The sequence below is a fragment of the Polypterus senegalus genome, chromosome 1, assembly GCF_016835505.1.
Source record: "Polypterus senegalus isolate Bchr_013 chromosome 1, ASM1683550v1, whole genome shotgun sequence".
NCBI classification, from domain to species: Eukaryota; Metazoa; Chordata; class Cladistia; order Polypteriformes; family Polypteridae; genus Polypterus; species Polypterus senegalus.
Window position 1 is genome coordinate 332,025,413 of NC_053154.1, and position 16,829 is coordinate 332,042,241.

Here is a 16,829-nt window from a genome sequence, read left to right on the forward strand (position 1 = left end):
TGAAGTTCAACGTTCAGAGTATCGCTCTACAGGACCGCACGCCCTCACGGTGCTGTCTGTGCCGTCATGACATACATTTGAACTTCACACTCCATTCTCCCAAACCTTTGGCACACCTGGAATGTAACCCAAGACATCGTGCCCAGCACAGGTGGCAAGCAGTGACATGATGGAGAGGAGCCCCTCGACTTGTGGGCCGCACATCAGAAGTGCTGGCCTGTTAGGAGTGATGGAAGTAAATACTGAAAGGCACTATATATAATGTGACTGGCTCCTGTGTCCCTCACCAATGACCGATACGAGTGATGTTGCAGACCATCATGACCTGGTGAAAGGCACTACATGTAATGCTAGGAGAACATTATGAAAGGCACTATATAATGGTATGGTGTACAGTACTAGACAATTTATAGTGACACAGGTGCTCTGTAGAAAGTTCATGCATTTGGTCAATGGCTTCATACATTTATAATGTGACTGCTTCGAGTCTCATTATGGACACAAGTGACGAAAGGCTCGCTCTTTAATGAAGGTCATGTCTCTCAGCTCCTGCAGATGATGGATGCATGTAATGAAAGGCACTATAAATAGCGAGACAGCCTCTTGTATCTCCTTTGGCTTATGGACACGTGTGATGAAAGGCACACTATAAACTGCTCCAAAAAATCAAAGGAACAGATTTTGAATAAATCCTGCTGGCCATCTCTACTGCTATGGACTGATATGGTGATGTGTGAGGAACAAAAGGATGGAAATGAAAAGGAACAATCGCCAGTCAATGGTATCAGTTCCTTCATCCTCTCTCCACATGAGGCTGGGTATTGTCATGCACCAGGAGGAACCAGCCTAGGGTCTGACGATGGGTCCAAGGATTTCATCCCGATACCTAATGGCAGTCAAGATGCCGTTGTCTAGCGTGTAGAGGTCTGTGTGTCCCTCCATGGATATGCCTCCCCAGATTTACCACCACTGCTGGATGATGTGACAGGCAGCATGACATTGTCCACGGCTTCTCCAGACCCTTACACGTCTGTCACATGTGCTCTCATCTGTGAAAAGCACAGGGCGCCTGCCTACCAATTCTGGTTTTCTATGGCAAATGCCAATCGAGCTCCACGGTGCCCACTAGAGGACGTCAGGCCTGAACATGAAGTCTGTTTCTGATTGTTTGCTCAGAGACATTCACACCAGTGGCCTGCCTGCTGGAGGTCATTTTGTGGGCTCTGCCAGTGCCCATCCTGTTGCCCAAAGGAACAGATACCAGTGGGTCCTGCTGATGGGTTAAGGACCTTCTACGAGGGGCCCTGTCCAGCTCTCCTAGATGAACTGCCTGCCAGTCTCCTGAATCTCCTCCACGCCCTGGAGACACAGTAAACCTTCTGGCAATGCCACGTGGTATTGATGTGCCATCCTACCTGTGCCACCTCCTGTAGGGTCCAGGTATGGCCTCATGCTCCCAGTAGTGACACTGACCACAGCCAAATGCAAAACGAGTGACAAAACAGATGAGGAGGGAAAAACGTCAGTGGCCTCCCTCCACCTGTTAAGCCATTCACTTCTGTTTTGGGGGTCATCTCACTGTTGCCCCAGTGCACCAAAGCAGCTGAAACTGATGAACGAGCCCCTCTGCTACTTCACTGACCACATCAATAGCCCACAAGATGCTACACTCGGATTATAAAGGGTTCCTTTCATTTGATTGTATTTTTATTTTTTTGACCAGTATTTAATGCAGACCACATCTTTTTTCAGAATGCATTTGGTGAAAGGCACTATATACTGTATAACACAGCTGCCTGTTATGTAATCTTTAGTTGGTGCATGAATATGATGCAAGGCACTATATAATAGTATATAGGATGGTCCAGATCAAATTATGCAATTTTCATTACGCTATAACTAAGCTTATTACATAGAAAATCACCCGATAAATCCCGGAACATCGAGAAGTGTTTGCGAACTGACGACATTGAAGAATCGTCTTCACGCCGAACTGGACTCGTCCCCGCGTAAATCAAAGTCATCCAGACGATCGGGATCGGCATAATTAGATCTGGACCACCCTGTAGTATACCAGGCAGACTGCCTCTTGTGTTGCCAGCAGGTAGTGCATGCTTTGGTGAAAGGCGCTATATAGAACATGACTGCCTTGTGCCTCCTACAGGTTATGGGCAGAATTCATCATAGGCTCTATATAGAATTTAAACCATTTCTTTTAGCTTGTGCAGAATATGGAAGCACACAGTGATGGGCGCTACATACTGTATAATGTGACTGCCTCTTTATTCATGCAGGGCATTTCTTTTAGTCCCTGATGGTGATGAATGCCAATGGTGAAAGGCACTATATAGAACATGACTGCCTGTTGTGTCTCCACAGCTGGTGCAGGACTATGTTGAAAGGCACTAGATAGTGCTGTCGAATACTAACACATGTATATAATAGACTGCCTCATATGTCTCCTGCAGGTAGCATGTGCATTTGGTGAAAGGCACTATATATACATATACATATACAGTATGTGTATCAGTGTATATATATATGTGTGTATATAGTGCCTTTCACCAAACGTATATAACATGACTGCCTTTTGTGTATCATATGATGGTTTATGGACACAAGTAATGAAAGGCGCTATATATAATGACAAAAGGCACTATACTGTAGAATGAAAACCATTACTTTTATTTCCTGCAGATGATTAGTGCACATGTTGAAAGGCACTATATATAATGTGACTGCCTCCAGTGTCTCTAATCAGTAATGGATACAAGTGATGAAAGGCACTACATGTAATTTCGACCATGCTGCTCAGCTTCTGCAGATGATGAAAGGCACTATATATAATGTGACATCCTCATGTGCCTCCCTTAGCCGGTGCATGAATGTGATGAAAGGCACTATATGTAAAATTTTATAGCCTACTTATTATTCTAGACTGGCTCTCGTGTCTCCAGTAGTTGGTGCCATCCTCTGATGAAAGGCACTATATAATGACTGCCTCTTGTGTCTCCCCCAGCTCTACGGAGACGCGGCACTTGCACCTCTACATGCCTGCTGGTCTGGCATTTATGGCTGCCATCACGTCCATCATCTTCTACCACAACATCGAGACCTCCAACTTTCCGAAGCTCTTACTGGGTAGGTGGGCCTTCAAGCTGTCCCGGTGGCATTCTGGGCTGCTGCTTTCTGCTGGTGTAATAAATTGGGACCCCCAATTGTTTTTGCTCCTTTTCAGGTTTGATTTGTGTGAAGTTTTACCTTAGTGTGGGGTTGCTGATGGGGGAGACAGAATGAGCTCCTTTATAGAGTCCTGACCACCCTAACCCTGTCCCCTTTCTTGCTGCCCACTTTAGCTGATTGAGAGGCTGTGGTGCCCTGTGGATGTCGTCTGCACTGCCTGAGAGTCACTTGGGTCCATTCTGGCCAGTGGCTGCTGTGACACTGGAGGGGTAGACTTGTCCCAGTGCTTGTAGCCAGACTGGTGCTGGGTGTGTGTGTGTGTCAGGGCAGGGGGGGTTGGGGGGGGGTCAGCGAGCAGCTGCCATGGCCACCCATCTAATAGTCTGAGCTTTTGTTCAGCCAGCCCCCAATCCATAGGCCCTACAGAGATAAGTTGAAGTGAGGGGGCCGCAGTGCTGAATGCCGTGTCCAGTGGAGCCCACATGTAGTGTAGTTGCTGGGGGGTCTGGGCAGGGGGTCGGCCAAGAGGCCAAGCAGGATAGAATACTAGAACACTAATCCTGGGGACAGCATGATGACCACAAGGTTCAAAGGGGGATTTGGACATGATGGATACAACTGTCACAGAAGGTGACCGCGGTCTGCATGCCGCCCACTGAGCTGACAGGTGTAGTGCAGGACAAGACCCCAGCGGGGTGTCGGACGTGTGTGACATGAGGATTTTATTTGGGGGGGGCGGGGGTGTTGGATTTCTTTGATTGATGACCATGTAGGAACAGACGGGCAGTTTAGGCTTTGGACTTCAAGCCCAGAGGTTGCAAATTCAAATCCCACTTCTGACACCACGTGGCCATGAGCAGGTCACTTCACCTGCCTGGGCTCCTAATTGGAAAAGCAAAAGAAATGGAAGCAACTGCATCTGAAATGTTGGAAGATGCCCTGGATGAAGGTGTCAGCTGGATGAGGAGATGGAATTTGTCCCAGTTGATGATCTCCCTTTGGTTTTTCCACAGCCTTGCTGGTCTACTGGATTTTAGCCTTTGTGACAAAAACAATTAAGTTTGTGAAGTTCTGTGAACACGGCATCTGGATGACCCAGCTGAGGTTCTGCATCACGGGGCTGCTGGTGCTGCTGTACGGGACGCTGCTGGCAGTGGAGATCAACGTCATCAGAGTGAGGGTAAGTAAGGCCTTTGGGGGACAAACGACGAGGCCTGTGTGGCTGTGAGGTGACGTGGGCGACGCAGGGGACTTCAGAAGTTATCCGTGTTTTTTTTGTTTTTGTGCAGCTGCTAATGGAAAGTCTGGTTACTTACAGTCAACTCCTCGCTGTCTGTGGATTTGGTTGTCCACTTTAGCAGAAGTGTGCGCCATTTGTGATCGCCGCGGTCCACTCGTGCCTATTGGCCGGTTTAGGGAGGTCTTTGGATCAGCAGTGCTGGGGTCGCTGACGCCCTCTGGTGTAATCGAACTTGACTATGGAGGTAGTAAAAGGCGTAAAGCGTCTTCAGTTGACTCTCTCCGAGCTAAAGCTGGTAAACATCTTGGTATCCAGGCTTTAAATCAGCACTGCTTACTATACGGGGGCCTCGGATAAATGCAGACCACGTTGGTGATTACGGTTACTGGCTGAAAGCCGTGTCTTCCTCTCACGTGAGCTACGGCAGAAAATCTCGATTGGTTCTGTTCCATCGTGGCCGCCTTTAAACTCGTTTTTGTGTTTTCTTGGTTCGTAAAGCGCTTACCGCCGATTTGTTCATCCACATTGTGAAGTCAATTGGACGACGGTGTAGGCCTTTTACAAAACGTCAGGCCGTGTCTTTCAGATTTATTATCACGCGTGGTGTACGCAGTGAAATGGGGTGCCCGCTTGACCGAGTGCATGACTGGGGGGGGCCGAATGTCAGAACGCAGTCAAATAAAACGTCCTGATCGGCAGTGATGGGCAGCGGCGCTCCAGCCAGTTTTGGACTCCCTCGTTTGTCAGAGAATGGAGTAGATGGTAAAACGGTGCGACTCGTGGGCACAGTCTGGCAGAACGCAACCCAGGATGAGACAAAGAGACGTACTTGTGCACGTGGGGAGCGTTTGTGAATGTGGCCAGTGGGAGGTGATGAGGTCACATGGCGGAGGGTGCCCGTCACCTTTGTAGAGATGTGACAAACGAGAGGTTGCCATTCAGTCCCTCAAGGCCGTGTGTTTCGCTAACTGCTCAGCTGTCCCGACATCTCCACCTGGTTCTTCTTAGAGGATCTCAAGGCTTCTGCTTCAACTCCATGGCCCGGTAGTTCATCTCAGAGTCCCACAACATTCTGTGGAATGAAGGGCTTCCTGGCCTTCCCCTTAGTCTCCACTAGGTGTCCTCGGGCACCCGATTCACCCAAACAAGGTTGCAGGATCTCGTTTATCGATGTCTCTGGGGATTTCGAAGACCTCACGTGGTCTCCTCTGCTCGAGAATAAGCAGGTTTAATTCTCAGAGTCTGGCCTTCATTCCCATGATGCACCTGGTGGATGTCCTCTGCACACTTCAAGTGCTGCTGTGGTGACCAGAACTGCACACACATCTCCAGATGTGGCTTTGCCAGTGTGTGACGTCCCCGGACTTAAAATGTGAGGTTACATCATAAAAACTTGAATGAATTTGCTTTATTTTAATCACTTGTGCCCATTGCCTTGATGATGATGATGATGGTGTGCCAACATAAACCCCTACATCCTCTGCAGAGGTCTCTTCCTGTAGCTCAGCGTCTTCCATCTTGTATTTAGAATTGATGTTCCTGTTGCCCATGCGTAGCTCTTTTATTATTTTATTGATTATAACTAAAAGCAAAACATTCAATACAATCAAATTAAAGTTCAGCCTCCCACCCAAAAGAAAAAGAGAGGAGAGCCAACAACAAAGCAAACCTTTAACAGCAGTAAAGGAAGGAAGGACGAGCATCCTTCTCCCCAATTTATATTCTAAAATGTAAAACCTGCCAGGTTTTAAAGCTCTGAACAGATATTTGATTTTTTTTTCCCCCCCAACTGCATTTATAGGACAGGGGGGTCCAACTCTGGTCCTGGAGGGCTGCAGTGGCTGCCGGTTTTCACTCCAACCATCATCTTAGTGAGCCATTTTGCTGCTGTTCTGCCTTCTTTTTAATTGACGTGACTCGGACCCCGTTAGTCGTTTCTTTTTCCTTACTGAGCCGCCAAACAATAATGAGACACAAAACGAGCCGCCGCATGAGCGGCTCATCTGGAAATAAGGAAAGGTGAGGGTCTCGGTCATGTGGGTCTGCTCAGGTCACCAAAACATCTCGACGGCGGTCTTAGAAAAAACAGAAAATGGCCGAACAAGAGCAGCGACAAGTCTTGACATTCAAAAATGACTTCTGATTAAGGAACTGGTTGGAGTTTGAAATCCCAGTTTAGCAGGTCACCTGTTGGCTCGTTTCACGTCTCATTTCTGTTTGGCTGCCATTTAATGAAGAAACGAATGAATTCAGAGCACTGAATCCTTACATACGGGACTATTAAATGAAGGGAAAAGGAGTTCATTAGCTGTGAAAACTGAGCACTGAGGGTCAGAATGAAAACCTGCAGCCACTGCAGCCCCCCAGGACCAGAGTGGGACACCCCCGGTAGAGGACATCGGTTACCCTGCACTGACCTATAACCGGTGGGCTGGAGTTCTTCCTGTTGAGCAAGACAAGTCTGCGTGCCAGTAGTGAGGTAAAGGCCATTTTGATTTGTTTGTCCTTTTCCACTTTAAGCCCCTCGGGGTGCCCACCACCCACAGCTGTTAATGGGTGATTTGTGGCACTTTGCACTTTTCTTCATTCTTGTGCAGATCTTCCTGGACTCTCTCTGCTGCCTCTTCAGTGTTTAGTGTCGCATAAAGTCTACCAGAATCCACGTCATTCGTGCAAATCAGAAAAAGTAATGGAGGGTCCAAGGACAGACCCCTAAGGATCTCCTCTTATCTGGACACTGTGTCCTTTCCAGTTCCCCTCTGGCGCCTGCGGCTTCTCATTTCAGATTTCGTCTTTGGTGTGGGGCAACCAATTTAAAGGCTTTGTGAAAGTCGAGGTGGGCTCTGTCATGGGGTCCGAGAAGCAAAGACGGTGAGGACTTGTTAGGGTGTAGAAATGTCAGACTCCGGTGAGCGATGACGGCAGCAGCTGACCTGTGTGACGCAGGTCGCTGTCAGGGAGCTGTCGACGTGTTCCTTGTCCTGTCAGGTATGTGACGTGAATGACACTCTGCGCCCCTCTCCGAGACCACTGTAATGGCGTTCTGTCGCTGAGGTCGTTTTCTTGTTGTAACTTCAGCCTGATCACTCGGCCCTAGTTGATGGGTCGGTGATGTGGCAAGTTGCATGTTGGTGGTCCGCGGAGGCGTGCGTGTCGTGTTGAAGACTTATGCCGAGTTCCATTTAGCTCAGGAGTCCAAAGTTGGAGCTGGGAATGGCGTTGCATGTAAATGACCGCATTCGGAAAACCAATATGGACGCATCTGGGACAACCTTTGTTGTGTTTGCTCCATCGGGATTGTTAATCATGCATCACGCGGTATTGCGTGCGTCCAAACTGTGGTACAGCGGGTCCGCGGCTTCCGATAAAAAGCCCGGGTTGTAAATTCATATAGCCGTGCCGTTCTCCGTGGGCGCGATTGCACGACCGTGGGGAGTTAATGAGGTAGCGAGAGCGAGTCGCACCTTCACGTGTCGGTGCGGGCGTTCTTGATTGCCTAATTGGCTTCCTATGGTGTGTGATTAAGGCGCTGCGCCCACGGAGTCGTGTGGAGATATGGATATATACGGGTCGACGCCAGGAAAGGGGAGAAGGGAGATCAATCAATCAGGAGGTTAAAGGACGTGAGCAGGAGGACCTGACCACCTGTAAGGAGCAGATGAACGAGCTGAGACCCCGCGGAGGAGCGTTGTCTGGTGGCGCTCAAGGGGCTAGTTCGCCCCCCTGAAAGTTTGAATGAGTGGGGTGAGCAAGGCAGGTGTCCTGTCGAGGGATCAGAGGAGCGCGAAGGATGGAGGGAGGAGAGCCGACCTCGATGGGCTGTGAGAGCGATGGTGGGCCGGAGAGTAAACTTTGATTTTAAAGGATTTATTTCTTGTTCTATCCCCACCGGTCACTGGTTTTAAGGAATATTTATTGAATTTGATGCACTGCACTTTTTTGGTTTTGATGATTTTGTTTCAGTAAAAGCACTTTTGGTTATCCCCTGGCTTCATGTGAGATTTGTCCTCACTTGTCAGCTCATTTCGGTGACATTATCGACGGTGTTGGGTTCAGGGCTCCCATAGGGACGTGTAGAGCAAACCCGCAGCGTCACACAAATGCTTTAGTGACACGTCCACGGATAGAAGTGGGACGGCGCACTGTGTGCGCGCGACTGATTCAATGAGACACCGATAGCCAGACGTGCTAACAAACAACACACACACACACACTACAGCATTCCCTAAGGTTCGCGGTGCAGGCCACCATTCTGGATTGACGTCTGACAAACTTGGACTTGACAGACCAGCCTCAAGTTTCCGAGTTGGAAATCCAGCTTGTGGGTGCGCTCCAGTTGGAACTAGGAACTCAAATTCCCATTAACTTCCCACCTCAAATGGGTCACAGCATCGAATCGTGGCCCACACCTTCAGTTCACAGGTCGCGATCGTGTCAGACCAGCGATGTGAGGGGTCGGCCGTACTTGGGCGTTGGGTGTGAGCGCACTGCTGTGTTCGGTTCCTGTGCGCTCCTCCATTTTGTTTGTGCACATCTGTGCATCTCCTCTGTGGGGACTCGGGTGGCCATGGGATGGAGTCAAATCCAAATTTTACGGACAACGTGAGCCAGACCCCCAAATCTGGGGTTGCAGTGTGTGTGTGTGTGTGTGTCACAGCATAAGCACTCTATTGAGAGGAAGATCAAGCTTGAAAGGCCAGGGGTCTGCCGCCTTTGATGGGTGAAAATGACAGTTTCCATTTCACGATAGATTTGATGGTGCGTGTGTGGTGTGTCCCATAAATGAAGAAATATGTCAAGAAATAAGCACCAATAAATAGATACGTGACAAAGTAATGTTAACACCTTTTATGATTTATTGTCATATTTCACATTTGCAAATGAGTTTCAAACTCTTCCTCCTTCCTGCGAGACACGGACTGTAACATCTGCTCTGATACCACAGGCGCCATTCATCACCGAGGACGTGACGGCCGCAGTAGTCTGAGCCGAGGCTGCGGAGCTTTCCGGCCAATTAGAACACCGAGAGAAGCGGCCGAGCTGAGCCCACATGGCGGCGCAGCACTTGCAGACTCGTCCTCCGTGTCGGCCTGTTAAGTCTTTGAGTGGCGCCCCCTATTGGGTGCCTCGTGTCGATCGGCTCAGTGCAGGAGCCCCCCGTGGCTGAAGCCTTTCATCCCCTCCGATTTTCTCCTTTTAATTGGACGCCTACTTTACTTCAGCAAGCTGTGACTTCCCAGGTTGTGTCAATCCAAGCTGCTTATGCTAAGTTTTCAATGAATAACAATTCAGTTTTGTATTTTGTTCTTTTTATATTCTGATTTCTATTTATGCCATTCTTTGCTAATCAGCACACCAGTGGGTAACGCAGTCCGTGCCGCTTGTCCGAGTTTCTGCTATGCTTGTCATTCGTGACGACCGAGTGCTGCTGAACAAGTTGGGTAAAATCGCAGAACGGTTTGAACTCGGTGAAATCCATTAAAGTTGATCGGGACAGAGAAGCAGGACCACAGAATCCTCCATGGGCCAACTGAGCCCACCTGCAGCACTTCCAGCGCACGCTGACAGAACTCGACGCTTCGTGTGTAAGAACTAAACGGAACAAACTCAACCCCGCAGCCTCTCTGGACCTTTCTAAACACATTGGGTTCCCGATCTGTCAGGTGGGCAAACTTGTCCATTAGTCTGCCAAAGTGACACTCATCTCAGGTGTCCTCCGATTTGTCAACGGGATAGTTTAGGGGAAAAAGCGCAACTCCATGAGCCTACTCTGCACCACTTTATGCTTTGGATTTGCAAGAATGAACGGCCAATCCTGCTCTGCCGCTGAGCATCACAAAGACCATCTCCGTTATTTGGCCGAATATCCATCCTGCACCAGTGATGGCCCATCTGAGCACGATTGATTCTTTTTGAAGGACTCTTTAAAGTGAGTCATACGAATTCTTTTGTGAGCACGAATGAATCATTTAAGTCGACGGTTCTCAACCTGTGGGTGAAGTAACAAAAAAGGGGGCCCGAAGATGTGAAAAAAAGAAAACGTGAAAAATACATTTATTGAAAGCAAAACAAATTACCTTTAAACTACATTCTGATACTAGAAAAATAGAGTTAGATAAATGTCGATAAAAGTTAAGTAGGTATAATAAAACCTGTAGCGGTGTATCAGCAGCAAAAAATATAGGAATACATTTTATTAGGGTTTTAAAAAAACGTTAGGGGGGGCGCAAATACTTTAAAGGTTGAGAAACGCTGGGCTAAGTGGAGCTCGTCAGGAGTGCTGTAGTGCATTTGTGCATCAAACCGACTTCCCGCATGCAAGTGCCTCATAATTCCTGTTCACGTCACTTGCGATTCCTTGAGTTGGATCTGAATCATTACCCGAGAACGAGAACTCTATCACAGATGATTCTCTTGCTCATCATAGAAGTACAATACAGGAACTGCAAATTGATATTAGAATGCAGCAATTGTTTTAACAGGAATATATAAACACATTATTAAGCGAATACATTTATGGCCCTTTGTACCTTCAACAAATTAATCACACAAAACTGAACCTTAAAAAGTATATTCTGTTGCGTTACAGTTGTTTGCCTTCAAATTTACTTTAACGCACACTTTTTTTACAGCTCATTGAATGCACCAGCTTGTGTCGTTCACAGATTCTTTCAAGTTCAAACTGAATCATTACCCACGAATGATGTCCCACAAGTCTTGTTATTTGACTCGTCAACGGACTCATTACCCGAGAACGAGGTGCACAATTCTCATTTATTTGATATTTCAAACTGACTCATTACCCGAGAACGAGGTGCACAATTCTCATTTATTTGATATTTCAAACTGACTCATTACCCGAGAACGAAGCACACAATTTTCATTCATTTGATTCTGAAACGGATTCATTACCCGAGAACAAGTTACACAGTTAATTTGAAAATTCAAACTGAATTTTTGCCGATAAACAAGTCACACAATTCTCATTCATTTCATTCTTAAACAGAGTCATTACCTGAGAATGAGCTCAACGATTCCGGTTCATTTGATTTTTATTATTTTTTTTTTTCTCAAACTGAATCATTACCCACGAACGAGTCGCATAATCCTGTTTGTTTATTTAATTCCTGAAATCATGAACAAGTCACGTGATTCTCCTTCATGGAGTTCTTGGACCGAGTCTTTAACCACGAATGAATGGCACAGTTCTCATTCATTTATGATTCTCGATTGTATCCCGTTATTTTAATTGTGCGTTTTTACTTTCTTGTCGTTCTTTTTCCTTTCAAACATGACAATGTTACATGATCGGAGTTATCAGAACATTTAAGATATAATTAAATATACATAACATTTGAATCATTTTGATTATATTTTTGCAATTCATTCAAAGAAGACCAACAGAAGGTTTGCATATGGCCGCCAGCCCCGGGTTCTACTGAAGAATCCAATGAATCACATGAATCGATTTACTTAACTGGGTAGTTTGAACGGATCCCGTCAGTAAAGTGAACTGAAATGCCCGTCACCATCCGATATAACATGGAGGACTGTGCTGATGTGGGACTCCCTGGCTAATGGATGTTAGGGTCTGAATTCCGCTCTTCCAAATTCTACTCCCTCTGGTTTCTTGGGGGTCCACAATTGAGTTGCTCACATGAGAAGCTGCTGCTGAGTTCCTATGACCTCCCCTCAGGTGAATGAGGTTTGAGCCCCTCCAGCTTCAGGCCGTGCTGACCCTTAAGGTGTCCTTGGTGTTGGCAGCGCTGGGCCAGTTTATTGAATTCATTCTCGCGTGACGATTTCTGATTGGTCCTTGGGGCCCCAGAATCCTTTGCAAATCCGTGGTATGATCAGCATCTTCCATTTCACAAGTGCTGAACGTCTGATTCAGAATTCTTGCTCTCTTGACTTGTGATGCGTTTGGGTTGAACAAGAACAAGAGTCCCTGATGATTCACTTGCTTATCCTACAAAAACGATACGGCAAATGCAAATTTGTATCCGAATGTAGAAATGTGACCCAGAACTCCAACAGGAGTCATCCGCGCGCATAGACGTCCCAGGTAGTCGGCCACCATGCCATCCAGCTGCTGACAGTGGACTAGCTCTGTCGTGTTATGGTGGCCTCGCAAAGCATCATGGGGTGCTGAAAAACAAAAAATGTTTGCCTAAGCTGCCTGCCTGGTGGATTTTTAGGGGGAAAATTTGGCAAACGAGGTCACCGGCGATCCCAGCAAATTTGCTGCAAAACCGCTTTACCGATTTCCATGATGCGACGCCGTTTGTCATTCATTGTCAGTATTCTGGTAGAATTAAGTAAGCAAACTGTGCAGTAAAAGTGAATTTCTAACAAAATGAGAGTTAAGTAACTGCAGTGTTTAGTGCTGGCTGTGTGTTTGTTTGTTTGTTTGTTTGTTTATATGTCGCGTCTCAGTTTTTCATGTTGCTGAACTTGGAGTTTCACTCAGGACTGCTGATCCATCGCCCTTCCAGAAGTGTCGGTCATCAACACTTGGTCCTTTCACAGTGACAGACGACTTGACGTTCATCCTCGCCGTGTTAGCGCCATCTATTGCTGCATTTCTTCACTGCACTCGCACTTTGATCTCCAGATCAAATTTCATTCGAATTTAGCATTCAAATTATGAAACATGGGCGGCATGGTGGCGCAGTGGGTAGTGCTGTTACCTCGCAGTTAGGAGACCAGGGTTCACTTCCTGGGTCTTCCCTGCGTGGAGTTCTCCCCGTGTCTGCGTGGGTTTCCTCCCACAGTCCAGACATGCAGGTTAGGTGCATTGGTGATCCTAAATTGGCCCTGGTGTGTGTACCCTGTGGTGGGTTGGCACCCTGCCCGGGGTTTGTTTTCTGCCTTGCGCTCTGTGTTGGCTGGGATTGGCTCCAGCAGACCCCCGTGACCCTGTAGTTGGAATATCGCGAGTTGGATAATGGTTAGATGGATTATGAAACATTCGAAGCTGGAATCATTCAAAGGTATGTGGCACCACAGACTTGCACAAGACAGAAGGAGGCAAGGCCAGGCTTCCTGAAAAAATCAACATGGGGACATTCTCAAAATGTTTATTCAAGCAGGAGCTGTCACTTAAACGCACGCAGCACCTAGCAGTGGCACTGATGGCCGGCCGCCCGACATTCACTCCCTTCTTGAGATCAAAACAACTGATAGCCTTCCTGCACAAGACAGGAGACAAAGTGAGCGCGAGGCCGGGTCAGCGGCTTGTTTTAAAATGGCCGTCAGGCGACAGACACGTTAGGCGGTGAGCCTGCAGACTTGCGATTGCACTGGCGCTGGACAATTAATGAGTTTCGACACACAGCACGGTTGGAGGGGGTGTTGGTGTCTCAAATCCCACTATACAGTATGTATGTCTGTCTGTATACATTTTTATTTAACTCATAGAGTCAAAGCCCATTTGGCCTGTCTTACACCAAAGCCAGCAGGTGGGCTGCCCAGGGGGGTGCGCTCGGTCTGGGCAGGTTGGTCGAGGGTCTGGCTTGTTTTGCTGGCTTGGTGCTGAGGGCCTTGCACCTTTTTTTTTTTTTCTGCTGTATATAAATCACTACATGAGGCCCATGTAGGCTGAAGTCTGCCAATAGAGTTTTGGGTCAGGCGGCCTTGAGTGAGGCCTTTTCTGGGCAGGGTTTATGGGTCTTTGTGTGAGACCTCATGCTACATTTTATTTTGTGTGCTGTTCCAATGTAGCGGTGGCTCTGGGAATCAGCAACTGGTGGGGTGCCAGTCTGTCACAGGGCGTACTTAAGTGGCCTCTCCATACTGTGACTGGGGAAACCAAAAAGTACCAGATAATCAAACCTGTGGTGATTTTTTTTTTTTTGGGGTGTGATCAGAAAACTGGTATATCTGACAGATAAATGATGCACACCTGAGGAGAACGTGTGCTCCAGAATTGCAGACTTTCTTTCCATGGTGACAGCCAGCTCTTTGCTGTCCCTTCACTGACTGTGCAGTTTCTGGGTGCTGCGGTTTTGGACATTTTGTTTGAATTCTTTAAATGGCCGATTGTGGTTTTGTGCTTTGGCTCTTGTGGTCCCTCTGCCTGCTTTAGTCTTCGGGTTCAGTCAGCGTTCTGCTCCTGGTTTCTGTTTTCTTTCATAGACTTTATTTATTTTGCTACTTTCAGTTGCTACGCATGAATGCTTTTTTATCAATTATTTTACTTTGTCATCTTTTATTTACCACGTTTTGTGTTTCTAATTACTATTTTTGTGTTGTGATTCTGAAAATTCCGCTCTAAGTATTTCCCATTTCTTTTTTTATATTTAAAAGTACTTTATTGAAACAAAAAATATAACAAGAACAACCATCATTATATTAAAAGTACACATACAACACAAAGTGTTAGAATTTCTCTGAGTCTGAGCCTAAGGGGGTGGGACCCCTGATGCTGCCTGTGCTTTATGTCCATTCAGCTCTTTTGGATTTGGCTTTGGATGTTCTTATCGTGCTGTGGATTCCGAAAGTCTTCAGACCCTTCACTTTGTTCACAATTTAAGGTGCAGCTTTGTGCGAAACTCATTTAAATTCATTTTTTTCCCCACATCATTTAACACTCAGTGTCCCGGAATAACAAGACTTTCTAATTTCCAAGCCATTCATCAGCCAGTGGTCTGCCCTTTTGTGACCATCAGGTGTGTCTCTCCATGAATAGTGAGTAGCGCTGGCAGTATTTTATACATGGACGAGAGGTCAGGTTGGGGAGCAGGCACTGGTACAGCACATGAAACAGCTTGGGATCCCAGTTAGCATTGGCAGACACGTAGTCCAGTTCCACCCTCCATAAATCTGCCACAGCCAGGTGTTATGTGGGCGACCCCTTGACCTGGTCCAGCCACTCGGGTACTCAACAATGAGGATCATTCTCAGGTAATCGCGCCACATGGCCGTAGTGCCGTAACTGACGCGCCCTCATAGTGCAGATCATGTGCTTCATTCGGGACTCCGTGAGCAACATAAAGTCAAACCAGCGGCCCCCAAGGACCCTCAGAAGAGACACACATGAAGGAGTCCTTGTGAGTCTTCGTCTCAGGTCACTGGAGAGCGTCCATGTCTCACAAATGGGGAGCACCAGGACTCTAAAGACTTGGACCTTCGTCCTTTTGCGCCACACACCCCTTTAAAGTGACCTCACGACCCCCCATACTCTCCCAATCCGTCTACTGACTTCATAAAAAGAGCCACCAGAGTCCTGAATGTCACCACTGAGGTAACTAAACCCCTTGACGAGGTCGACACTCTCATTAAAGGCCTGGCTCTTGGTTTTTATCAGGACCCTCGCAAGCCCAGACACTCGGACCCCTCACTCAGTCTCTCGTGACCCCCGATCAGAACTTCCATTGAGCATCATCAGCAAAGTCAAGATCAGTGAATCTCTCTTCGCCAACAGATCCCCACAGCTGCCCGACCCCATGACCTGCCCAACACCCAGTCCGTGCCAGCATTGAACAGAGTAGGTGCAGAACACACCGCTGGCGGACCCCCAGAGTCAACTGGGAAAAATGCAGGCTTTGTAAGGTAAGCGGCGGGTCAGTCGCCTGCGTGAACAAACACCCCGGGAAAAGTCCTAAATTGTAGTGAAGACAGCAGGGTTATAAACCATCATTGTGAAGCAAAAACTGCCCTTTTATTTTATTCAAATGAGCCTTTCCAGTAGGTAGCGTTCAGGCAGCGAGTGACATTAATGACATGCTGCCCGAGCCCACCATCAACTGACAAAGCATAACGGTCCACCGCAACAGTGGGCATCGATGGAAAGTGTGAGACAGCAACACAAAAGAACAGAAAGAATAAACAAAAAATTTCTGAAGCCCCCAAAGAGACGAGCGATCAGTGCCCGTATCATTAATCAAGGGGGCTCCGAGTTACTCCCCGCTTCAGGCCTGACTACCATCGGACTTCACCGAGCCTCAGGGTCGGACATAAGAAGGCGTTGTGAAGTGTCTGCTGCCAGGCTCTGCAAGTAGGAGGAGGCCACATATGAAAACGAATGCCAGCCGAGCTGCAAACTGGCACTGGTCATGATGTTTTGTAGTTTTGATACCAATGCTAAAGCGCCACCACTAAAAGTAGTAGAAGGAGTTTATAAAACATAATAAGGTAGGAAATCGGAACTAGGCAGCGCTTTGCAACAACATCAAGAATATCGCTGTAAGGAACATCGAGATGGGAGGAGTGAGACACACACACACACCGAATGAGAGTTCAGCCCAACAGCGGGCACATTTATTTAACAAGGAATGATCCACAGCCACACTCCCAGAAAAATCACCTTCCCTCTGTTCTGGGAAACGCCACGTAAAGTAACCGTTCATGAAGCCAGCCACAGCCGTCCTGCTGCTGATTCTCCACACTCTTCATCTTCCTGAGT

The 16,829-nt window shown here is 47.4% G+C and overlaps 1 protein-coding gene across 5 annotated transcripts in view; it reads left to right on the forward strand.

Moving 5' to 3' along the window:
* The window catches only part of abcc8 (ATP-binding cassette, sub-family C (CFTR/MRP), member 8), a 280,773-nt gene that overhangs the window by 17,371 nt on the left and 246,573 nt on the right, over nucleotides 1–16,829 (forward strand). For all 5 annotated transcript variants that reach the window (XM_039738520.1, XM_039738527.1, XM_039738535.1 and 2 more), the window contains exons 4-5: nucleotides 3,020–3,141; nucleotides 4,197–4,363. In XM_039738520.1, the coding sequence (XP_039594454.1) occupies nucleotides 3,020–3,141; nucleotides 4,197–4,363 (289 nt within the window). The remainder of the gene's footprint in view (nucleotides 1–3,019; nucleotides 3,142–4,196; nucleotides 4,364–16,829) is intronic.